This window comes from Pinus tabuliformis, chromosome 5_2 (assembly GCF_031772625.1).
Source record: "Pinus tabuliformis cultivar Carrire ecotype Pingquan chromosome 5_2, CPIR1, whole genome shotgun sequence".
In the NCBI taxonomy this organism is placed as follows: Eukaryota; Viridiplantae; Streptophyta; class Pinopsida; order Pinales; family Pinaceae; genus Pinus; species Pinus tabuliformis.
In genome coordinates this window covers 287,072,094-287,095,640 of record NC_142306.1, presented here as the reverse complement: position 1 = coordinate 287,095,640, position 23,547 = coordinate 287,072,094, and the positions used below count along the sequence as shown (strand labels likewise).

General features: G+C 34.8%; 1 protein-coding gene across 1 annotated transcript; it reads left to right on the top strand.

Annotated features, from left to right (window-relative positions):
* Nucleotides 1-20,110: 20,110 nt before the first annotated feature.
* On the top strand, nucleotides 20,111-21,571 carry LOC149158660 (protein LURP-one-related 8-like). The gene is made up of 3 exons (XM_089433351.1): nucleotides 20,111-20,467; nucleotides 20,583-20,825; nucleotides 20,918-21,571. Exons 1-3 carry the CDS (start codon nucleotides 20,216-20,218, stop codon nucleotides 21,050-21,052), a joined length of 630 nt encoding a protein of 209 aa, XP_089289477.1. The 5' UTR covers nucleotides 20,111-20,215; the 3' UTR covers nucleotides 21,053-21,571.
* The last annotated feature ends 1,976 nt before the right edge of the window (nucleotides 21,572-23,547 follow it).

The following is a 23,547-nucleotide window of genomic DNA, read 5'->3' as shown; positions in this document are numbered from 1 at the left end:
GCCTTTGTATAATATTTCTCTTTTTATTTGAATAGAAGGATCCACTCTTGCCTTAGCCAAAAAAAAAAAAAAAATTTATGTATTATCACTTATTATAGATAATAATATATGACAAATAGCATGTCAAACTATATGCATAAAAAGTTAAAAGAGTTTGTGTATAATTCTCAACTTATTTTTTTCTTTACTGTAAATTCTAAGTTAGTGTATTCAAAGGATTTTTTTATAATTTATATGATGCCTATATAATTTCTTTAATATTGATAGGTTTTATTTAAAAATTATATTAATAAAAAAATTACATTTTAATATTTATTTAAATAAAAAGTATTTATATCAACTTTATATATATATAAATAAAAAAATAAAAAAAATTTTTTAATGTAATTTTTTAATTATGATATTTTAAAATATACTTTAAAAATATAAAGAAATTATTTTAATATCTATTTTTAATAAAACATTAATTTTATATTAAGTTTATAAAGAAATCATTTTATATCTATTGTTAATAAAATATTAATTTTAAAGGGGATGATCTATGGAGGAGCGAGGGCTTATGAGCATATACGCTTAGGATTTGATGTAGAGGGTGTTCAGAGGGGGAGGAAGCAGGGCTCCCTCTTATTGGAATGTGGTAATATACAAGGGGAAGGGGTTCAAAGCAATATTTTGGGTCCTGGTCGAAGGTGTCCCAGGGAATGTCCAAGGTGTGGCTGGATTAGGTGGGATAGGTGAGAATAGAGATGAGGATAGAACTACGTGAGGGAATCAAGCAGAATAGCAAAAAAAATAAAATCAAAAGGAACTACGGGACCATGTAAGACAAAAACAATGTTGATCATGATGACATTAATCATTGATACTTAGACATAGGCCTTCAGGGATCGCATGAGATCATATGTTGTCATATGAAAGGTTACGTGTCTCTCGCCCATAGAAAAATATTTTTGTGATTGGATAAAATATCACTGGAAACCAAGAGGAGAGATAGAGCTACAACTAGGGTCTAACAATTTTTTTAAGGTGGTCTTTATGAATATGGAGGATAGAGACCGAATCTTTGATGGTGGTCCCTAGTTCTTTGCATCAGTAGGTTTATACATGTGACCATGGATGCAAAATTTTATCCCAGAGAAGGAGATCTTTACTAGAGTCCCAATCGAATTCTCAAAATTAAGGATGACAGGGGGCACACCTACAAAGCACATTAGGACATTGAACAAGTCCTGGTTCAACATTTCCAAAAAATAGTTGAGTAGCCCCAAGTGGATAGGAGAGAGGATATCCAAAGGATTATCAGACATATCCATAAGATGATCATGGAGGAAGACAATAAGAATTTGAATAAACTGGTCTCCATGGAAGAGGTGGCCCAGGCTGTGAATGAAATGCCCAATGGTAAAGCCCCTGGAACAGATGGATTTACTATTGATTCTTCAAAGCGTGTTGGGAAATAGTTAAAACATATATATATGAGGTGGTATCAGACTCTCAAGACTCAACAACCATTTTGAAATACTTAAACTCGATGTTTATTTCCCTTATTACGAAGGAACAAAGGGCTAGCACTCCAGAGAAATTTAGGCCAATAGCCCTATGCAATGTGCTATACAAGATAATATCCAAAGTAGCAGCTAACATGACGAAAACGGTTCTTCCCTATCTAATCTTAGAAGAAAATTATGGGTTTGTCGAGGGGAGACAAATCTTAGATAATGTCATTCTTGGGCATGAAATAGCTCACTCGTTCAAGACCCAGAAAATGGAGGTATGATTATTCAGCTAGATTTGTCGAAGGTGTGCGATAAGATTAGTTGGGAGTATATGAAATTAGTTTTAGGGCATTTGGATTTGAAAACTGATGGATTAGGTGGATTATGACCTTAGTCTTATGCCTTAGTTTTTCAATATTGGTTAATGGAGACTCGGAAAAACCTTTCTTCCTGTATTGTGGTATACGACAAGCGGACCTTATGTCTCCCTTCCTGTTTATCATAATGATGGAAGGCCCGGGGAGGGCTATCACTGCTGCAAGTAGAGAAGTGGATCTAAGGGGCCTTAAGCTAGATGAAGAAGGTCAGGCAAAAATGCATCAGAAGTTTATCGATGATACTATGTTGCACAATATTTCGATGGTAAAGGAGCCCATTCATTCAAATTCATCCTTATCACCTTTACCTTTTCCTCAATTATGAAGATCAATCAGTCTAAGTCCATGGTTTTTTAATTTAACACTCATATTTCTATCAAGAGGAATTTGACTGCTATCTTAGGGTTCCAAAGAAATTCTCTCCCATCAAAGAACCTTAGGGTCCCTCTTATAATGCAATCTTGGAAGAAGTCCAATTGGGAGAAAGTTATTTGAAACCTTGAGGACTTTGTTAAACGTGGACCATAAGAGCCTTGAAGTTTGTTGGTTATCTAGTCTTGACTCATAAGGCAGTGCTGAAAAAGATTAAGGATATCAAGAGGAACTTTTTATGGAAAGGGGTAGAGGAAAAATATAAATTCCCACTAGCGGCTTCGAATACAGTGTGAAAATTGAAAGATGCATGAGGCCTTGGTCTTCAAGATCCAGAGATAACCAATATAGAAAATGGTGAAAAATTATGGTGGAGATGGTTAAAAGAGGGGTCGGCACCATAGGAAAGGTTTTGGATATCAAAACATGCACCTAATTTCCAAAAAAAAGACATAGTCTGACTCTTGGTTTCAATCTAGAGGTCAACTATTTGGAATTTGGCATGGAATAATAGAGGTGTCATACAACCACATTGTTTCTTCGAAATACAAAATGTAAAAGAGGTCCTATTATGGGATGATGTGTGGCAAAAAAACTCCAAGTTAACCGAGAGGAGGTAATCTAACGCATTCAAAAACATCTTGAGGTGTTAAAAATTATGCAGTTCACCTTAGTTCATCGTTTAACGAATGCATTAGTGGGCAGGGTGGAAAATGTAGGGGACGAAAGCAACCATTCATTAACCAACGTGGCATGATAGAAGTTTTCTGAGGGTCAACTAAAGGAGGAGTGTCGAATATTGGTGGAGCAAGATTACTCCACGTCTGTAATGAAGGTTGATAGAGAAGGCATGGGACTGATTCAAGATAGTGACTCACCTAGTGATATGAATGAATAACCCTCATGATGGATAGAAATGTATCAGTTAGTTGGGAAACAAGAAGTGGTACGTGTTTGTAGTACACGAAAGGAGTGACAGTTGATGATGGGAAGGACTAGATTTCCTTTCTAGTATATCATCATTCAGATCGACTCATTAATCAGAGAGGGAAATTAGAGGATTGGGAAGGAATGACATCCTGAGGGTAGGTGTACAGGAGCAGGGCTATGGTGATTATGATTTTGTTTGAGACCATATAACACTCACTTGAGTCTGCACACATGAGACTCTCGATCAAATGTCTCAAAACCTTCCAGTCGCTTGATGTACACATCCTCCTCAATAACTTGATTGAGAAATGTTGTTGTTGCATCCATCTGGTGGATCTTCCACCCCATCTGCATAGCTAGAGAAATAATTGATCTAATTGATGAATACCTTGCCACAAGAGTAAAGGTCTCCTCATCTTAAATTATGTGAACATGAGAGTACCCCTTGAACACGAATATGGCCTTATACTTCTCTATGATTCCATCTATTTTTCGCTTCACCTTGAAGATCTATCTGAAACCCACTATTGATTTATCTGTTGGTCTTGGGACCACTTTCCAAACACTATTCTTTACAATGGATTTATATTTCTCCACCATTTCATCAACCCATAGAGGTTTCTCTAGTACTTCCTCGAAAGAGGATGGCTCATTATCTATAAGCTCATTCATTAGATCCATGTAGCCAGTGTACCTCTCATGTGAACTCCTTTTCCTACACAAATATGAATGATCTCCCACATTCTCCCTCGCATCCTACACAAGTCTATCATCGTCCCTAGTTCTTTTTCTACCTTCTCTAGATGGTTTTATTTGAGTGAATGTCTCCACTCTCTTCTCCTCAATTTGTGGTTGCTCCACAACTTCTTGAGGCTCCTCCGTTGGAGCTAAAATCTCCTCTTCCTGTGGGATCTAAATCTCCCTCTCAAGAAAGCACCACATCGCTTTCTCTTCATCAAACTTTACATCCCTTTACACAACTCTAATTCTGAGGGTTGTAAAGTACACATGGTAGTTGTGGGGAGTTTCTGTGTAACCCAAAAATACCCCCAATTATGAGGACAACTTAGGCTTATTCCTTGATTTCTTGGAGACATGGAAGTAGGTAGAGGCTTCAAAAATTTCGGAGTGCGACACATATGAATTTCTCCCTTATAAAGCCTCTTGTAGTTAATCATGTGAAGAATCCAATGAGGAATATAGTTGTGCAAATGGATTGTTGTGTTGCATTCCTCATCCCAGAAATTCATAGGTAGGCCTTGGTCATGCAACATCACCCGCACTACTCCCACAATTATACGGTTCTTTCTCTCAGCTACCCCATTCTGTTGTGGACTGTCGGGGGTTGTCAACTCTCATTGAATACCTTGTTTTGCACATAAATGTTTAAATTCATTCGACACGTACTCACATCCATTTTCAATCTTGAGAGCTTTCACCTTCTTGTTGATTTCCTTCTCAACCAGTGCCTTGAATTCTATGAACTTCGAGAATGTCTCATGTTTCTTCCACATGAAAAAGGTCCACTACTTCCATGAGAATTCATCAATAAAAATAACAAAATATTTATGTGTGGGAATGGAGGCCATTGATAAAGGTCCACAAACATCAAAGTGGATCCTTTCTACGACTACATGTGCTTTGTTGTCCCGATCATGGAACGTGTATTTTGTGTACTCCCCAAACATATATTGTTTTCATATATCCTACTTCTCAAGTGCTCCTTTAGGGAAGCCAATGTTTATTTTTTGTATAATCTTTAAGGTTCGATGATTCAAGTGGCCAAGTATTTTGTGCCAAAGTTCATCGACATGGTGGCCCTGCACTTTCTCTGTCTTAGTGCTTAATGCATCATAGTCTTCGACATATTGCTTATATAGGTTCTTCACACGAACCCCAATCTGTTTCACCTGTCCTATGGCTATGTGTCTCTGGAATGCTTTCATTTTGCTAAAGATCACATCATAACCATGATATTCCCAAAATGAAAAAAATATGAGACTTTTATTCAAGCCTCGAAAAAACATGTCATCCTTGAGCCTGAGAGGGGAGTTTGACTCCCTCTGAAAGGCGATTATGCCAATATCAACCATGTTGTACCTTTTTTCATCCCCTATTTTGATGTGAATCTAGAGATATTTCTCATCTAGGTCACTAAAAAAATATCTAAACCTTGTCATGTGGAACGATGAACCTGAGTCCAAGTACCACACACTCCCCATTAGTGTGCTCAACACGCATGTGATAAGGGTAAAGTCAAGCTCAAAATATGAAGCCAAATATTTACCTACTTCTCCTCCTAAGGTCTTCTTTATTTCTGTTTTATGTGCACACTTCATGGCATAATGTCTGTATTCAAGAGAATGGAAGCATTTAATTTTTGACAGATCTTTATTCTCTCTCCCTTGGCTAGATTCTGGTTCGGTTTGACATTTCTTCCCTTTTCCATTCTTTCCCTTTCCATCCAATGCAAATTTTTCTTCATCCTCACCCTTGGATGAGGTCCTATCTCTGGTATTCTACCTTATTTCTCCCTAGACCAAATCATACCATAAGTATTCCCAATTCGGTAGTTTCTCCCACCTGTTCACTGAATCTTGATAGCTATGCCAACTCTTGGGAAGGCCTAGAAGGGCTACACTTACGAGTTCATCATCTGAAACAACAACCCCAACTCCTACATGCTCAAAAAAAACTTGTGTAAACCTACTAAGATACTGCGGGATATTGTCATTCTGGACTACATATTGATATTTCAAAGTTTATCCTTGAGCACCAACTTCCTATGGTCACTATTATTCTGGAATAGATATGTGAGTTCCTACCACATTTCATAAGCATTTTATTTCCAATGGAGATTGGTGATAATGTGGTCATGTACTCCCTCCAATAGGTCTCGTACTCCCTCCAATATTATTCTCCTCACCTTGGCTACATCTTTCTTCCACTAAGCAAGGTTTTGGGCATCAAATTCCATTGGTTTTGCAACATCTCTCTTGATGTATTGTAACAATCCATTGTCATCAAATACCTCCTCCATGCGATGAATTAGAGTTTCCTTCCAAGGCATGCTCTAGCCTCAGCCTGTTGAAGGTCATATTCTAAGCTATGAAGAGATCCTGCTACATTGAACTACAAATTTGAACCTCCTAAGAAACAACTTGGAAATTCTTTCTCTAATGTGAATCTTGATATGATACCATGTAGAAATTATGGTGTATATTTGCAACTTCTCATTAATTTTTTATCAAAATCACAAGACAAAAACCTACTCTAATGCTCTGCGAAAGTTAACTCACAATTTAGAATAAAAAATTCAAACATGCAATAAGAAATAACACACATGCACATAATATTTTTCCCGGGGAAAACAATCTGCTAAAAACCCCAATGCTTTCTTGTATTCATCTAATGAATAGAAATATATTACAATTTCTTTTCTCAATTGAGCACAACCTGTAAGGGAATAACCTATCTCTCTGCTCACTTAGAAGCTCTGACTTAAATTTAGTCTATTTTTTCCTCTGCTTGAGCCCATATTTCCTTAAACAATTCCTTGAGAAATTAGGCCCCTATTATTTAGGAATCTTTTCAAAATGGATTACGTATTTCCAAAGGTTGATCATGTGAATTCATGCAACACTTGTACACTCAAGACTAGTCTACAAATGATGTTACACTGCCTTGGAATCTCCACCATAGCTGGGGAACTTGAATTCTTCACATGCACTAGATATTTCTGGTTGATTGATTAGTTAACTGGATGATCACTGAGTTTGAGTGAAGTCCCACTGCACAACTCACCTTCCATTAGTTCCTTGAATGATTAGAACTAGTTTAATTGGAAACAAGTTGAGATAACTAGATTTAATTGCTACAAATTAGAAATCACACATTCTTAACTGAACTCTAACTCATCCAAATCGAATTTACTAAGTAAACTGGGTGAGACAAGCCATGTCACACATGTTAATTGCATCCAAGTTGTTTGCTGATGTGGAAATTCAAATGTTATTAATTAATGGAGGAAAAAACAAATTAAGAATTTCTTACTACATTTTTCAATAATCCTTCACGTGAATCTAATCCATGTTTCTGATGACAGTTAGGAGTTCCATCACAACAATTTACTGATAAAAACAATAAATAGATAGAAGTATCATTCAAAATAAGTAAAATAGTAAAAAATACACATATTAGAACACAATTGATAGAGACCCTGAAAAGTACTGCAACTATGTTACTCCCTATCCATGTTCAGCAAAAATTCCTCCATCGCTCCACTCATGAAGAAAAACTATGTTTTCAGTGTCCATTGCCCTAAATCCCATCAGTTTTTGTCAGCCTCCATTGCTTCACTTCCTAAAGAACCCATCAATAACATAAAGACAAACACCTAATCCTTTACCTTTACCTTTTTCACTAGTGCCTCATATTGAATATTTAAAGACAAAATGTTTATTTTTTCTTAAAAAATTATCTTAAAAGCCCCCTCTGTGTAGTAGTGAGGAATGTAGTGACCGACAAGTTGTCTCTAATCATAGCATTAACGATCGAAGGGATAGAAGAGGAATTGATTTTCGAGAAATATTGCCAAGAAAAGTTGTCGTATTCTTCAATGTCAGCTATCCTCACAAAATGAGGAGACCAAAAAATTGTTATCTTTATAAAAGATAATGTGAATGGTAAGTGAAATATAAGCCTCTGTATATGTGTGAGACAATAGTATTCGACAAGGTAGCAGACTTAGGGTGCATTGTCATAGTCAATTTTGTAGTTGTTAGATAATATTGTCTTAAACTAATTTGGTTTTTTCTTAACTTTTAATTGTGTTAAATAGATTTCTTCTTAAGTGGCCATTGGCTTAAATATAAAGTTTTGTCTTAAAATATTTTTGTCTCAAATTGTTTTGTCTTAAATATAATTTTTTTCCTTAAAATACTCTTGTCTTAATCTGTTTTTGTCTTAAAATATTTTTGTCTCAAATTGTTTTTGTCTTAAATATAAAGTTTTGTCTTAAAATAGTTTTGTCTTAAACTGTTTTTGTCTTAGATATAAAGTTTTGTCTTAAAATATTTTTTTCTCAAACTATTTTTGTCTTCAATTTAAATTTTTTGTTAATTTTTTTTTGTCCTAGATATAAAGTTTTGTCTTAAAATATTTTTGTCTCAAACTATCTTTGTCTTAAATTTTATAATTAACGCAGTTTAATTATATTATATTTTTGTGTAAAAATAACTAAAATAAAAAGTTACTTTTTAAGACAAAATATTTTTTTCATCTTAAAAAAATGAGTTAAAAGTTCCCTTCGTGTAGTAGTGTTCAAAGAAGTCTCAAGTTACTAGTTTATATATGAGTGGTGTTTTAATATTCCATAAAAGCTTCATTTTGAGAATAAAGAGGTAGGAATTTTAATTTATTCTTGTTTTTTCAAGTCTTAAAAAAGGTGAAACATGATATTTAAATACCTTTCCACATTCTCATTGAGACTAGCAAGGGGAGAGTTCAAAGTTCCTTTAGTCCTCCTTGTTGCAATTTTGTTAAAATAACTCCTTTATGCTATGTTCAATTTACAAATGACCCTTTACTAGATGACCTTATAACTCAAATGAGACCTTCCTTGTAAACAAAAAAAGTGAAATTTGTTTATTTTTAAGGGTAAATGACATATCATGCAAATCTAGGAAACCATTTTCCTCTTGACTTGGACTTCATCCTAAGCGAAGACTTGGTTCTTTCAGATGAAATAGAATAAGAGTAAGGCCTTAGGTGATGCCTTCAAATTCCACAACTTACTCAACCACCAACTATCCTCCATAAGACCGAGATATAGCAAGGATAAATATCCCATCTCGGTGCTGTAATGGTAGAAAATTTTTCCAAAAAAACATTCCATCTAATGGTATGCATTTCTTAAGAAACATGAGACTTTTAAATTTCCCTTATGAACTCTATCCAAAATGTTACCCTCACCCTAAAAATACATCACATGTGCATCTAATTGTCTTTGAGAAGGCCTTACCTTCACCCTAAAATCCCATCACCTCTCCCTCTAATTGTTCCTCGGAACACAAAGTAGTGAGACTAAGATCACTAATCTTGATGACTGTGATTATACTTGTAGCTCATAAAGGAAGGATAAATTTATTTAGGAAAGAAGATATTTACCTGGAAACGCATGATTACATGCAAACCAATTCTTGTCCAAACAAACCAAAAAATACCCTACTACAAGAAACATCAAAGTAAAAATTATCCATTGTTGGATGGATTATGCATAGACTTGCATCCATCTAATCCAATCAAAAAATAAATATAGCACTACGTACTTTTCCACCAACACTTTTCTCCACAAGATTTTTCTTGTTAGGAAGTTTCACAATGATTTTTTAGCCAAAGATTTTATGAATATAAATGTATTTTTTATGCACCATCCATCTTGTTGTTTTCCAATTGATAACACGAGATCTTAGATACTCCCCTTTTCCATTCTAGAGATAATTGAAGCATGTTTTCTAAATTTTATTTAAGATTCCAGATGGAGCATGTTCCATTAGGTGCCAATAAATTAAAATAACTCCAAGAATTTTTTTTATCTAAGCCAATATTCCACCTAGACTAATCCATCTATTATACCAAAACTTGATTATTTTTTTAATTTCCAAAAGAAGCTAGTTCCATTCTATAACTTAGCTTAGGCACTATATTTGTTTTCAGAATATAGCTTAGGTATTTGATGGCTTTTCCTAAATCAAAGGCATTGATAGAGAAAATATCAACCATGTATTTTTATAGGTCTTCATCAATGGTCGAGAAATCAAGGTTTTCTTTAAGCACATTGAACATCATCATGTTGTAGCACAAAATGGATATAGGGTTTCATTTAGTTTTTGAAATTCAGATTTTGAGAAAAAATAAAATAACAATACATTGTCTAATAAGAACACATATGTTAGTTTAACAAGCACAATTTTTAAGGATTTTAGATATTTTTCCATATGGCTTCGATAAGAGCATGATGAAGTCTTTATACTATTAAGAGAAATTGAAGGGGGAAATTGGGCACCCTTGTTGCAACCTCCTTAAAGAAAGAAAAGATATGAACGCAAACCATTTATGAGAAACAAAAAATCATTTGATGTGCCACATCCAATTATTATTTTACCTCCTAGTAATAAAACCCAATTTGTAACATGATTAGATGGAGAATAACAAAGAAGCATGGTCATAGGATATAGATAAGTCTAGTTTGAGAAGAACTATTGAATACTTATTTTTTTTTATTGAGTTTAGACATCCTAGGATGTACCTATTGTTTCATTAATAATTCACAATTTTTGTCTAAAATGATATTTGATGACATTGATTTGATCCTTATGGATATCGAGTTTTGAATATTTTTATACAAGAAATTAGAAAGGGAAATAGGCTTGAGACAATTAAAGGTATTATGATAATTGAATTTTGTAGTCAAAGTGATGAAAGTAGAGTTGATGCTCTCGACAAATTATGAATTAAACATGTCTCCTCAACTACTAGCAAGAGGTCATCACTAGGAGTCTCGAAAATGTCTACAAAGAAATATATCATCCTACCATCTAGATTAGGGATCTTATATTGTTTAAAATAACTCATGAATTCTAATAATTCCTTCTCTGTGACTAGCTTAAAGATATCTTCATTCATCTCCTCATCAATAAGGGTCGGGAATAGGCTAACTAAATGAAGGACCTTTCTCATATTTATATGCCCAAATCCTATAAATATTTCTTTGAAATGTTAAACACTTAGATTAAAAAGTGCTTGAAATCATATTTTTTGTGCCCTCTTGCATCTGTGAGCTCCCAAATAATAATTGTATCTTTCCTATACATGGAAAAATGCACAAAGCACTTAGTATTTCAACTGCCCTCATTTATCGAAGGTGCGTGACTTCTTAAACTCAAATCCCTCTTAGGTCATAAGAGCACAAGCTTCTTTATACTGTCCATATGCTCTTATGAGAATTTATGTAGGTCAAGGGATGTAAATAGAGATTCAAGCATATTCCCTTCAGAAATTCCACCATGGTTGTGGGATGAAAATAAAACCTCAAACTCATGCTCCAAAACCAATTTTTTCTTTGATGAATGACCAATATCTCTCTCACTTATATATTAATAAATAATTTTTATATTGTAAAACTATAATAATAATTTAATCTAATTTCAATAAAAATACAAAACTATGTAAATATATTATGAATTTAAAATTACTATAATTTTTTTTTTTTTTTTCTAAGTAAAACTGTTCTATTAATAAAAACATAATGTACAAAGAGGCACCGACCTCTGTCGTACTAGGTCAGCTATATGACCATTTGAAACGACAAGTCTTGACATCGTGACTGCCCCAGTTGGGGAAACCAGTCTGAGAACGAGATAAGAAAAAAGTTCATTTTACCCATACAGGGGCTACAGTTCCAGAAATCAAAATTTTTAACCAAAATTAACACTGTATAAAGACTGTAAAATTTAGAAAGACAGCCACAGTAAAACCCACAATATAGTTCGGAATTAACCATAGTGAAACAGCCCAAGAGAGCTAGAACTTGAGGCCCGAGCTGGACACTAGACTCAAAATTGACCATGGTAAAATTGACTCAGAATAAACAAAACTGAAACTCAAAATGCAGCGGCTAGGTGGCTTAGGTTGGTGGCTTCTCTTCCTTGATTGGACACCAGCCATATTCTTCTCAACCAGTTTCCGCTACTTGCCCGCCACCTGCAGTGTCCTGTGGCTTACAGTCCTCCACTTGTATTCCTTTATCTTTCCTAGTGGCATCGCTTCTCAGGTTCTGCTGTCAGCTATTGGACGAGTGGTCCGTGTCTCTCGGTGGGTGGCTGGAGCGCGGCTCCCCCTGAAAGTTGACGAGTGATGGAGGAGCTTGGTTCATTTCCGGGCTAAGCTCTGGTTCTGTACACGAGCCAATTTCCTCTCTAAAGTCCACTGTGACGGTGGCAATGATGACCGCTTATTCATAGTGCAGTGAAACCTGAATTGAGCTTGCTAGGAAGAAGTAGTGGAAGTGGTGTGCTGGAAGCTCCACCTAAACGCCGAACTTCGCGGGTGCCCATACTACCTTGGTCACTACGGGTGTCCGGATAATGGCCAAGGAAGCGGGAAGAGGAGGGGAGGCGGACGGGGAAGTGGATACTGAAGGGGGCACAGTCGAGGGGCGAGTGGCGCCACCCCGACTACCACCTCGCCTGCACCACATTCGATGGCGTTGGTGCATGATTCTTCGACTAGAAAGCTGCAGCAAGCGTCGAGTATCAGGGGCAGGAGGCGGGGCAAGAATGGCGGAGGGGATGTTGAGAGGAACAGGGTAATTCAAATCCGGCTCAGAGAGAGGGGTCGAGACCTCAAAATGCAGGTTGTAGAGAAAGGACTGAGAAAAGTGGTGACCATTACCCAGGTCGACGCAGCAGAGGAGTCTGCAACGTCTTCCCGTAGCAGTGCGAAGGCTCGACTCTGCGGCAGAGGGGTGGAAAGAGCAACTGAGAGGCCGAATGGGTAAATGCAGGGGGCTTTGCTCCATATTTCTAAATTTGCAGTGAATTTCTCAGTTTTCATAACTGGTTGATGGCACCAGCCGAAGAGCAGTAACCCGCCTTAAATTCCCACAGGGAAAGGCGCAAGTTGGCATATGGATCAGCCACCTGCTTGTCTGGCAACTGAGGTGAATTAAATGTTCATCTAACACCCACATCTACGGAAATTTAAATTAACTTAAAATAAACATGTAAATACATTATTATTTTAAAATTATTTTAATTTTAAATGAACTTATAATAAATATATAAAATATATAATAATTTTTCAAATAACTATTAACACATACATTTTGACGCCAATCCTTAAAAAAAAACAATTTAATCTGGATGGAAATATTAAAACATATAGACACACCGTCCATTCAAAAGAAGAGATATTTATACTTATTTTAAATAATATATCAAATATTAAATAATTTTTTTTCAAATATATTTATATGTAAATAATATTTTATATTATTTCCTTAAAAAAATTGAATTAATTTCAATGATAAGATAAAACATAATAAAATATTCCCTATTTATATGTGAGAGGCTACAATTAAAGCGTATTCCCATAACATAACACGGTGAGCATGAGAATTTAAATTAATCTTTACTAAATGTGAGAATGCATAAGATAATCGGTAAGATGGTTTTGTTGCTGTTTCTGTGGTCCAAGTAAGAGCACCATCAAATATTCCTTTATTGGTTGCTTTTCTCCAAAACCGTCGTTGATGTTGATCACACATTTCTAGTCTCTATCATGGGAGAGTTATAAAGTAAGAAATTGAAATTAAGAACCCCATTCGTTGATGTCAATGACACATTTCTTTTCATAAATTGTGTTTGAAACAACCTTCGTTCTTATCATCACAGTTAACATATTAATTCCACCTTAGCAGCGACCGCCAAGTAATGTTTTGTACACATACGGACCACTAGCTGCAACTTGCCCCACCCTAGGTTGTAAGGAGTGGTGACTCCTGTTAGAAAACTAATAAACTTAAACAGTGATTCTGCATGCGGAAAGAACTGAAAAGAATCACTGAAACTTAATGCCCAGGGATACGAGTTACCTCCAGCCATTGGTGAAACTGTTGATGCAATTTCCTTCTGAAACACCACGCTCCAGCTGCACATGCAAAAAGGACAGCTGATCTGAAGGCACTTCCAAGCTCTGCTATCTCAGCTAGATGGTGTAGAACTGAAGGGGATTGAGATAGGAGCTTGGGGACCAAACAGATGAACATATAGCTAAGCTTCCATCAAGCTTCTAAAAGCTATGTGTTAGAAAAACCACAAATCAAGGTAGAGATCAGATCAAAGTGATGGACCACTTTAGTAGCTCCCAATTATAAATTTAGTAATTGCAGTTGATTTTCTTAACTTAAGGAAACTACTGCAGTTGGTTTCCATAAGTTAAGAAAAGCTGCAACTCCATAAATCAAGGTAGCTTTGTGTAAAATTAATGGAGCTTAACATTCTCCCACTTGGTCCATACTTCCAAACTTAATGTCTCAACTTAAAAACCATTGATAATCTGTATTAAGTAATAGATACATGAATCATGGCGATAAGTCCTCTAATGACGAGTATTATCTTCCATGTATTACTATGTATTTATTCTTATTATAATTTATGTGGCAACAATTTCTTAATGAATAAACCTTATGTTTATTCTTGGTCCTTCTTAAATGAATTTTCTCAAATCAACTTAAGGTGCACATAAATATGAGAAAAAACATAACAATAATTAAGAATTTCATTAACATTGTCCATACAATGAAAACCTTCATAATGGAACCAAGTCCCATATTCAATACATGATCCTTGAAATTAAACTGTGGCATGCCCTTAGTCAAAGGATCAGCGATCATTAACTCAGTGCTGATGTGCTCAATGACCACTTTATTTTCTTTAACACGTTCCCTTATAGCTAAATACTTAATGTCGATGTGTTTATTTCGACTCCCACTTTTTTAGCCATAAAACCAGCAGCTGAATTATCACAATATATTCTCAATGGCTTAGATATAGAATCCATAATTCTAAGCCCAGAAATGAAATTCTTAAGCCATACACCATGTAAAGTAGCCTCAAACAAGATATACATAAGCATGTAGTCTTTGGTCCCTTGAAGGTACCTCATTACTTTCTTTGCAGCTCTCCAGTGGTCTAAACCTGGATTACTCTGATATCGTCCCAACATTCCCACAACAAATGCAATGTCAGGTCTTGTGCAGACTTGAGCATACATTAGGAATTGTTGATCTCTTAGGTCTAGTAGATCTTCTTAATGTTGTACCATCATCTTCCTGAGAAGTATGTGGTTCAACTTGTTGTTCAAAATTTCTTGGCAACTCTTGAACTCCTTGATCTACTGGAATATTGTCAGCAGCTTGTGGAACTTCAACAATTGGTTGTTCAACACCAGTTTGTACTTGAGGGGTGCTATGAATAATAACTAATCTTCCACTTGAAGTGGAAGGTTGAGATTCTGAATGATCTTTCTCAGAAACTATGTTTCTGGTTTGATCGCTCCCACTGATCAAGTAATTTTCAAGAAACTTTGCATTTCTTGATTCCACAATCCTAGTGCTGTGAGATGGACTATAAAATCTGTAAGTATGTATGATTTCTAATATGTCTGAACTCCTATTGGCACCTTTCTTTGACTTGTTGCTCTGCTTTCCCTTTATGCAGTCCACACAAGTCTCAAGATCAGTAAAATCTAGAGTATTAAGTATTCCTTCATTTACCTATCTTTTAATTCTATCTATGGAGATATGACCTAGTCTTCGGTGCCATAATTTAGAGGAATCTTCATTAATAACACATCTTTTAGTGCCAGTGTGAACATGCATTGAATCATATGTGACATTGTTTTGTAAATTAATGCAGTAAAGACCATTAGACAAAATACCATTCCCAACATAATCATATTTATAGAATAGACTGAAAGATTTTTCTGAAAAGTTTAAGGAATATCCAAAAGGTACAAGCCTTGAAACTGAAATCAAGTTTCTAGAAAACTTGAAACATAAAAGGTCTTTTCTAACTCCAAAACAAAACCACTACTTAAAGCTAAATAACATGTTCCCATAGCTTCCACATGCGAGCCCATCTTGTTTCCTGATAAGATGCTTTGCTCACTTCCCACTGGCTTCCTTAGGTTCTGCAAACCCTGCAAGGAATTCGAAATGTGAATTGTTGATCCAGAATCAATCCACCATGTGTTAATATTAACGTTAACCATATTAGATTCATAACAAACAAACGAGATTAAATTACCTTTGTCTGCAAGCCATTTCTGATATTTGGCGCATTCCTTCTTTATGTGTCCCTTCTTCTTACAGAAAAACACTTGGAAACCTTCTTGATATCGTCTTGGGGAAGTGCTTTACCTTTCCCTTTCCGATTGGCTTGAGATTTGCCCTTTCCACGCGTTGCCAGCATTGCACTCTCTCCCAGTTCCATCACCAGTCTCTCTTCCTCTTGAACACACATGGTCATGAGTTCATTAATTGACCATTTATCCTTATGTGTGTTGTATGAGATTTTGAAAGGTCCATATTGGTGCGGAAGGGTGTTCAGGATGTAGTGCACTAGGAAGGACTCCGATATTTCAACCTCGAGTTTCTTCAATTGAGCCACAGTGTCCCTTATCTGCATGATGTGCTCGCGCACACCTTTCACACTGGTGAGCCTCAGGGATGAGAACTTCATGATTAGGGTGCTTGCAAGTGCCTTGTCTGAAGAGACGAATTGTTCATCAATGGCCTTCAACAAGTCTCGGACCTTGTCATGCTGATCAACGGAACCTCGAATACCAGCTGAAATTTTAGTCTTAATGAACATCATGCTTAGACGATTGGATCACTCCCATCGTTCATAAAGCGCGACGTCCGCTGCGGTGCTGGTATTAGTGAGTGCCGATGGTTCATCTTTCCTGATAGCATAATCTATGTCCATCCACCCTAAATGAAGGAGAATCCTCTCCTTCCAAATCTTGTAGTTATCTCCCTTAAGTTCAGGAATGTCACAACGAATTTCAGAGAAATTTGCAGGTTGTACTACTGCATCAAATAAAGAATCACATGCTTATGTTAAAATTGAGGCTTAATAAACTTTCATGTTTTACCAATGTAAATCATGCTAAAAAGAATTGAATCAAATGACATAAAAATTGCCTGTGGGCTAAATTTTTAATTCAAACAGATTCAATAAACTTTATGAACTTTCATGTTTTACCAATGTAAAACATGCTAAAAAGAATTGAATCAAATGACATGAAAATTGCTTGTGGGCTAAATTTTCAATTCAAACAGATTCAATAAAACTTTATGAACTTTCATGTTTTACCAATGTAAAACATGCTAAAAAGAATTGAATCAAATGACATGAAAATTGCCTGTGGGCTAAATTTTCAATTCAAACAGATTCAATAAAACTTTATGATAAAACTTATTAATTCATAACTCCTGTGGGTAGGTTATGAAATTTTATCCTAATTAATCACATAAATATAATAAAAATTCCTGTGGGATAAAATTTATTATATTCAATGTAATTAATTACAATTTAATGTCTAAATAATCTTTATGTGATCTTGCCAATCAATATATAATTTTATTTAATTAAAGATGCTGTGGCTATTCTCTAATTAATTAAAATCATATGGATCACTAGACATTATTTTGTTGCATAAACAAAACTTAACCAGAGAGAAAAATAATGTTTACTGAAAGGAGTAAGTCAAAATGACATTTTAATAAACTCCATATAACTGTAATATTTTTCCAGCAAAATCAAATTTACATTCCTTAGTCTAACTGTCCCATAATTTATTTAAGACTAATTCTTAAATTAATTATAAAATGGGCTCTAAACAATTTGGAAATAAAACTGCAAATTTGAAATATTCAAAGACTAAATTATTTCAAATATTCAAATAGTGAAATATTCAAATATTTAAGAATGTATAACTATTTCTTTTAATTTGCAAACACGCATATAACATGTTTCAAAACCATTAAAAGAAATACTAGACTATACCATCATGTGTCTGATATATTAAAATATGTCAATTATATGCTCATGACGTCCCCACCACATGCACCCAATGTGCGAGTGTGGAAAAAGAAAAAAACAAGCAAAGGAGGGCCACTTCTGATGGCTATGTAATTCAAAAGAAAAGCTCACTTTAATTCCCGTCTACTTTGCATGTTGCTCAACAATGTCTTTCAAAAGGGTTATGCCATGAAAAGAAGTGGTTTAGTACTCACTTCAATAAAAAACAAAGACACAAATACTAAATTTCCAATAAGTTTTCAAAACCACGCCGTTCGACCAATACCTTACAAGATAAATGAGGTGATGTTCTACTCAGTCAAAATCGAGACAAAATAAGAAATATTAATCCTCAAACAAGAATTCAAGTAGATTCACCAATACCGCACAAGAGATTCAGGCTGCTTCTTACATATAAAATTTAATAACGCTTCTACATGTTATCATTTCTGGAAGAAACAGTGCATGTATGATAAATATCGAGGACATTACTCCTATTTCAGACTCAATGCATTATCAGTAGCTCAAGTAACTGGATGTGTAACCAGAACCCAATTAATTAAACCCACGTACGCTGCTTTCGAACTTGCATTATTGCCCCTTTATAAATTTCAAACAGAAAACGTGGAATACAAATTTAAGCAGACGGAAGAACGAAAAGGGGCAAAAGGGAAAATATGGGCAAAGTCAATGACGGAAATCTAATTACCAACAATAAAGGTATCAAGATCTTCAACAGAGCTTGCGCTTTCTCTAATCCAAATCTCAAAACCAATCTATCAAGATCTGTCCTCATTGCATTAATTAATTGAGCTATTCGTTAAATCGCTTGTTATAATATAAAAGGCAGAGCGACCTGTGTAGAGATCCATGAAGTGATTCCTAGAAGTTTCTCAATAAAAACCCGCCAACACAGTATGGAGCTTCTAATGAGATCTGTAGTGTTACAAAACTTCAGGATGGAATTTTTCATATAGCTAGGCGTGTGGACGAACATAGAAAATACTATCTATGATTCCAGAAATATTACTCAATAGCTTGGACTGTTCGCCTACTAGATGAAATGATCACAAAATTATGGGACATGTTGAGCGCAAGGCATGAACCGTTTATAACAGTTTATTCGAAGCCTGCAAAGTAATCATTTCAGATACGAGATAGAAGACTACTTGCAAATGGGTTAACGAAAACTTTAACACACCTTTCTATATAAATGATGTTACACCTTTAGGTTATCATGAAAATGGTATGCTCTGCGTCACATAATATCCATGACTAAATCACAACAAACAATTGCATGTGACTAGCTTAGTATAACAATAACACGTTATGCTATTCAGGTGTAGGCGAAAATAAAACGATGGTCACACCGAACCGTAAATGCCACGGTTACGGGTATCTGTGCCATTTTAATACAATAAAACAATGGTAGGTTCAACCGATTTGAATCATTGATTAATTTCAAAATAAAAGGCAGTATGTACAAATCGAAAGAGGTGCACAGAAGGACAAAGGTGCAGCAAGAGAACACCAAGACAGAGGTAAAACCCGCTCTGATACCAACTGTTAGAAAACTAATAAACTTAAACAGCGATTCTGCATGCGGAAAGAACTGAAAAGAATCACTGAAACTTAATGCCTAGGGATACGAGTTACCTCCAGCCATTGGTGAAACTGTTGATGCAATTTCCTTCTGAAACACCACGCTCCAGCTGCACATGTAAAAAGGACAGCTGATCTAAAGGCACTTCCAAGCTCTGCTATCTCAGCTAGATGGTGTAGAACTGAAGGGGATTGAGATAGGAGCTTGGGGACCAAACAGATGAACATATAGCTAAGCTTCCATCAAGCTTCTAAAAGCTATGTGTTAGAAAAACCACAAATCAAGGTAGAGATCAGATCAAAGTGATGGACCACTTTAGTAGCTCCCAATTATAAATTTAGTAATTGCAGTTGATTTTCTTAACTTAAGGAAACTACTGCAGTTGGTTTCCATAAGTTAAGAAAAGCTGCAACTCCATAAATCAAGGTAGCTTTGTGTAAAATTAATGGAGCTTAACAACTCCTATTCACAACCTTATTAGAACGTAAATATAAAGTTGAATAGACTACCACCAATAAAGTTCAAACTTCGGTGGCTTTATCGCTATGGTTATCATCTTTTAAATATATCAAGGAGCTAGTAATATATTTTATTTCTAGTGAACATGAGAGATGGGAATGAGAGATGGGAATTTCAAATCCAATGGCAATCGGAGTATAAGAAGGGATAAGCAGAGGGGGAATCAGCAGTAGTTGACTACATGTTTCATACACATTATTCATTCCTTACTATTCTTCCTACACTTGATCTCTGTCTTTTTGCTCCTTCTGCCTCATATTCTCAGGAAGCATGAGTCCCAAGATTCATCCACACGAACCAGAGTTCGCCGGGCATGATTGGATCGACGATAAGGTCTCCAAGGCGTCTGCCACAGCGCTCACAGTGTGGAAAAAGTCTCTTGTTTTCAGCTGCAATGGCTGTACTGTTTTCGACTCCAGCGGCAACCTTGTGTTTAGAGTGGACAACTATCCTTCAGATCACCAGGATCAAGTCGTTCTCATGGACGCTGCAGGAGTGGCGATCCTCACATTGCGGCGGAAGGTATGCAAACATATATAATATCTTTCAAATTGATGTTCGTTGTTTTCTCGTTTGAAGAACAAAACCTCTGCAACGTTTGAAAGCACACTGAATTGTATTATTGTATGTGAAACAGAGGCTGAGTCTACATAATGAATGGCGAGGATTCTTAGGAGAGTTCCGGGATGGCCAGAAACCATTGTTCGTCATTCGAAGGGCGCCATCTCTGCTAATAACCAGAAAGAGCTTAGCAGAAGTGTACATGTGTACGTCTTCGGCTAAGAGCAAAATGAAGAAGACGCCAGATTACCATGTTGAAGGATGTTATGCCAAGCGTTGCTTCACCATTATGAATAGCTTTAACGAGGTCGTTGCAGAGGTATGTATGTTACAATCTATATGTACGCTCAGAGTTATTCATTGGGGTGTGTTCATGCCAAGTTCTGAAAATATTTGGTGTTTTTCTTTCAGGTGAAGCCAAAGCACGTGAGACCAGAGATAACACTGGGAGGAGATGTGTTCAATCTGATAGTGAGTCCTGGCGACGACCAAGCTTTGGTTATGGGATTGATTATCGCTCTCGATCAGATCATGCCGTCGGATTGAAAGCCCATCCTCTCCAAGGGGTACCAGAAGGAAACGGAGAGAAGGAATATGTTTTAGGGTTTCCTCCTCTCTTGGTATTCTTGGCATTCGAAATTCCAAATTCTTGGTATTCTTGGCATTCGAAATTCCAAATTCCGATGAAGAGGATTTAAAGGTACAGAATCCCACTTCGGAATATGTGAGAATTGTGGAACAGTGTGTTTCACTCGAATGTGACGCCATGTTTAGAGTAGGTTAGGTCAGTAGAGTCAGCAAACTCCTTTCGGCCTAGGAGAAGGATTCTTGACCTTGACGATATACAACGCGTCTTCATTGACAAAGCCGTAACCCTCGTCTGCCAAAGTCAACGAACTTGGTGCTCCATTCCCATGTGTATGTCGTAAATTGAAGCACTTGGTGCTCCATTGCCATGTGCATATTGGTATTTATTTAGATGGATATATTTATTTTTTGTTGGGGAAAGATGTGTATGGTCATTTTCGGCTGAGGAATTTTCTATGTAGATGGTATGTAAATTGAATTTTCTCAAGGTAAAATGGATATGATTATTTTTTGTTGACAGGCATGATTGTCGGATTTCTAACTCTCTACTGTCATTTAGCCTTAAACTTCTGAAGGGTAGTTTTCAAGTGAGAAGTAACGCTAATGGAGTGTCATTGAATAAGATACTTTCTTGTTGTGAATGTACGACTTAGATAATCTATGTTAAGCACTGGTGGATACCTTTCTATCCATTCACCAGTCGACGTAATTGTAAAGGGAGTCCATTCACCAGCGAGCAAAAATAATTTATAAACCCTCAAAATGTATGAAAGCGACTTTTATTTCTTGATCAATAAAATATAGCAGGTATTTCGGGGAATAAGTTTGTGACAACTTCTTACTTTAAGTTAACTTTCTGATTAAAATATCTTAATACATATTAATACATAATTTGAATAATTCTATGATACAAAATTTATATAAAAGAATATGTTTTTGGAAGACACTTAAACATGTAATATCATGGCTGGTGTTTTATATACTTTTTATAAAATCATAACCATAGATTAAATTTATTATTAAGAAATTTAAAATGCAGGGCCTGAATAATTTTATGATATAAAATTTATAAAAAAAATCATTTCAAAAATACTTAAAAGTATTGTGATAGCTACCTCATTTTATATTATATTACATATATATTAAAATTCTTATTATTTAAAAAAACTATTTTCAAATATATTGAGTAGGAACATTGCAACTTTAGATATTTTGTTTCTTCAATTAACAATCCATTGGCAAGTAAACATTGTATTTACTTCTAATCTACATTCTATTAAAAACAGAAACTCAAGCTATCTCGACCTTCTTTGACTCGGTGTAATTCTTTTAAACATATGTTTCTTTCGGTTAAGAATTCACCAACTATGACCCAATGTTTGAATATAACGAAAATTTTATAATTTCTATAATGGACATTTAAAAACAGTTTAAATGCCAATTCATTTGGGCTTCCCTATTCCAAAAATTTCATTAACTTATTTAGAAGGTTAATTCTCATTACGTCATTTAAAATGGTAATTTGTATATAAGTATGAATTTATTTTAATTATTAATCCGAATCTAATATTTATATTTGGTGTGAGAAATTAAATTTAATGAATTTATTTTAATTATTAATTTAAATCTAATATTTATATTTGATGTGAGGAATTAAATTTATTTGACGTACGAATCACTTTTATTATAAAATTATATTATTCTATACAATATTAAAATATTGTATTTATAATTTAGAATAAAAATAAAAAATTTATTTCTATATTTTTTCATATTAAATTATAATATAAAGTAATCTATCAAACATAATAAAATTAATAAAACATATATATATATATATATATATTATTATCTTTTATTATAATACATTTATATTTTATTATTATTTAAAAAATACTAATTAACATAATTTCAAACATAACTACACATCACCTTCATTTTAAACTATAAATTATGCTTCTCAAAATAACTAACACATTTTAAACTATAAAATATGCTTTCAAAACAACTCACACAAACACATTAGGTATCAATTAGCACAAATACCTTATGTATCTTATGTATCAATTATATGGAAATATCTTTCTTTCATTACAATAACCATGATATACCTCTCATTTAAAAAATTATAACCTAACAAAATTGATGAGTGCTTTCGTATAAACTGTTGTTACTTATCCTATATGAACTACTTGAAATTGGCTGATGACATACCTTTCACCTTATCTTTAATGTTGTGTTTTAAATGTAGCGTTCTCATTATTTTTCGTCATAAAGATTATGAGTGGCTCCATAAGTGTTTTGACATGGTATTTTAAAATTTGATAGTATTTTTTTAAGTAAGAGGTAATCATATTTTATTGTTTTGACATGGTATTTTAAAATTTGATAGTATTTCTTTAAGTAAGAGGTAATTATAAATGTAATTATATTTTGTTGGTGTGGTTATAGTG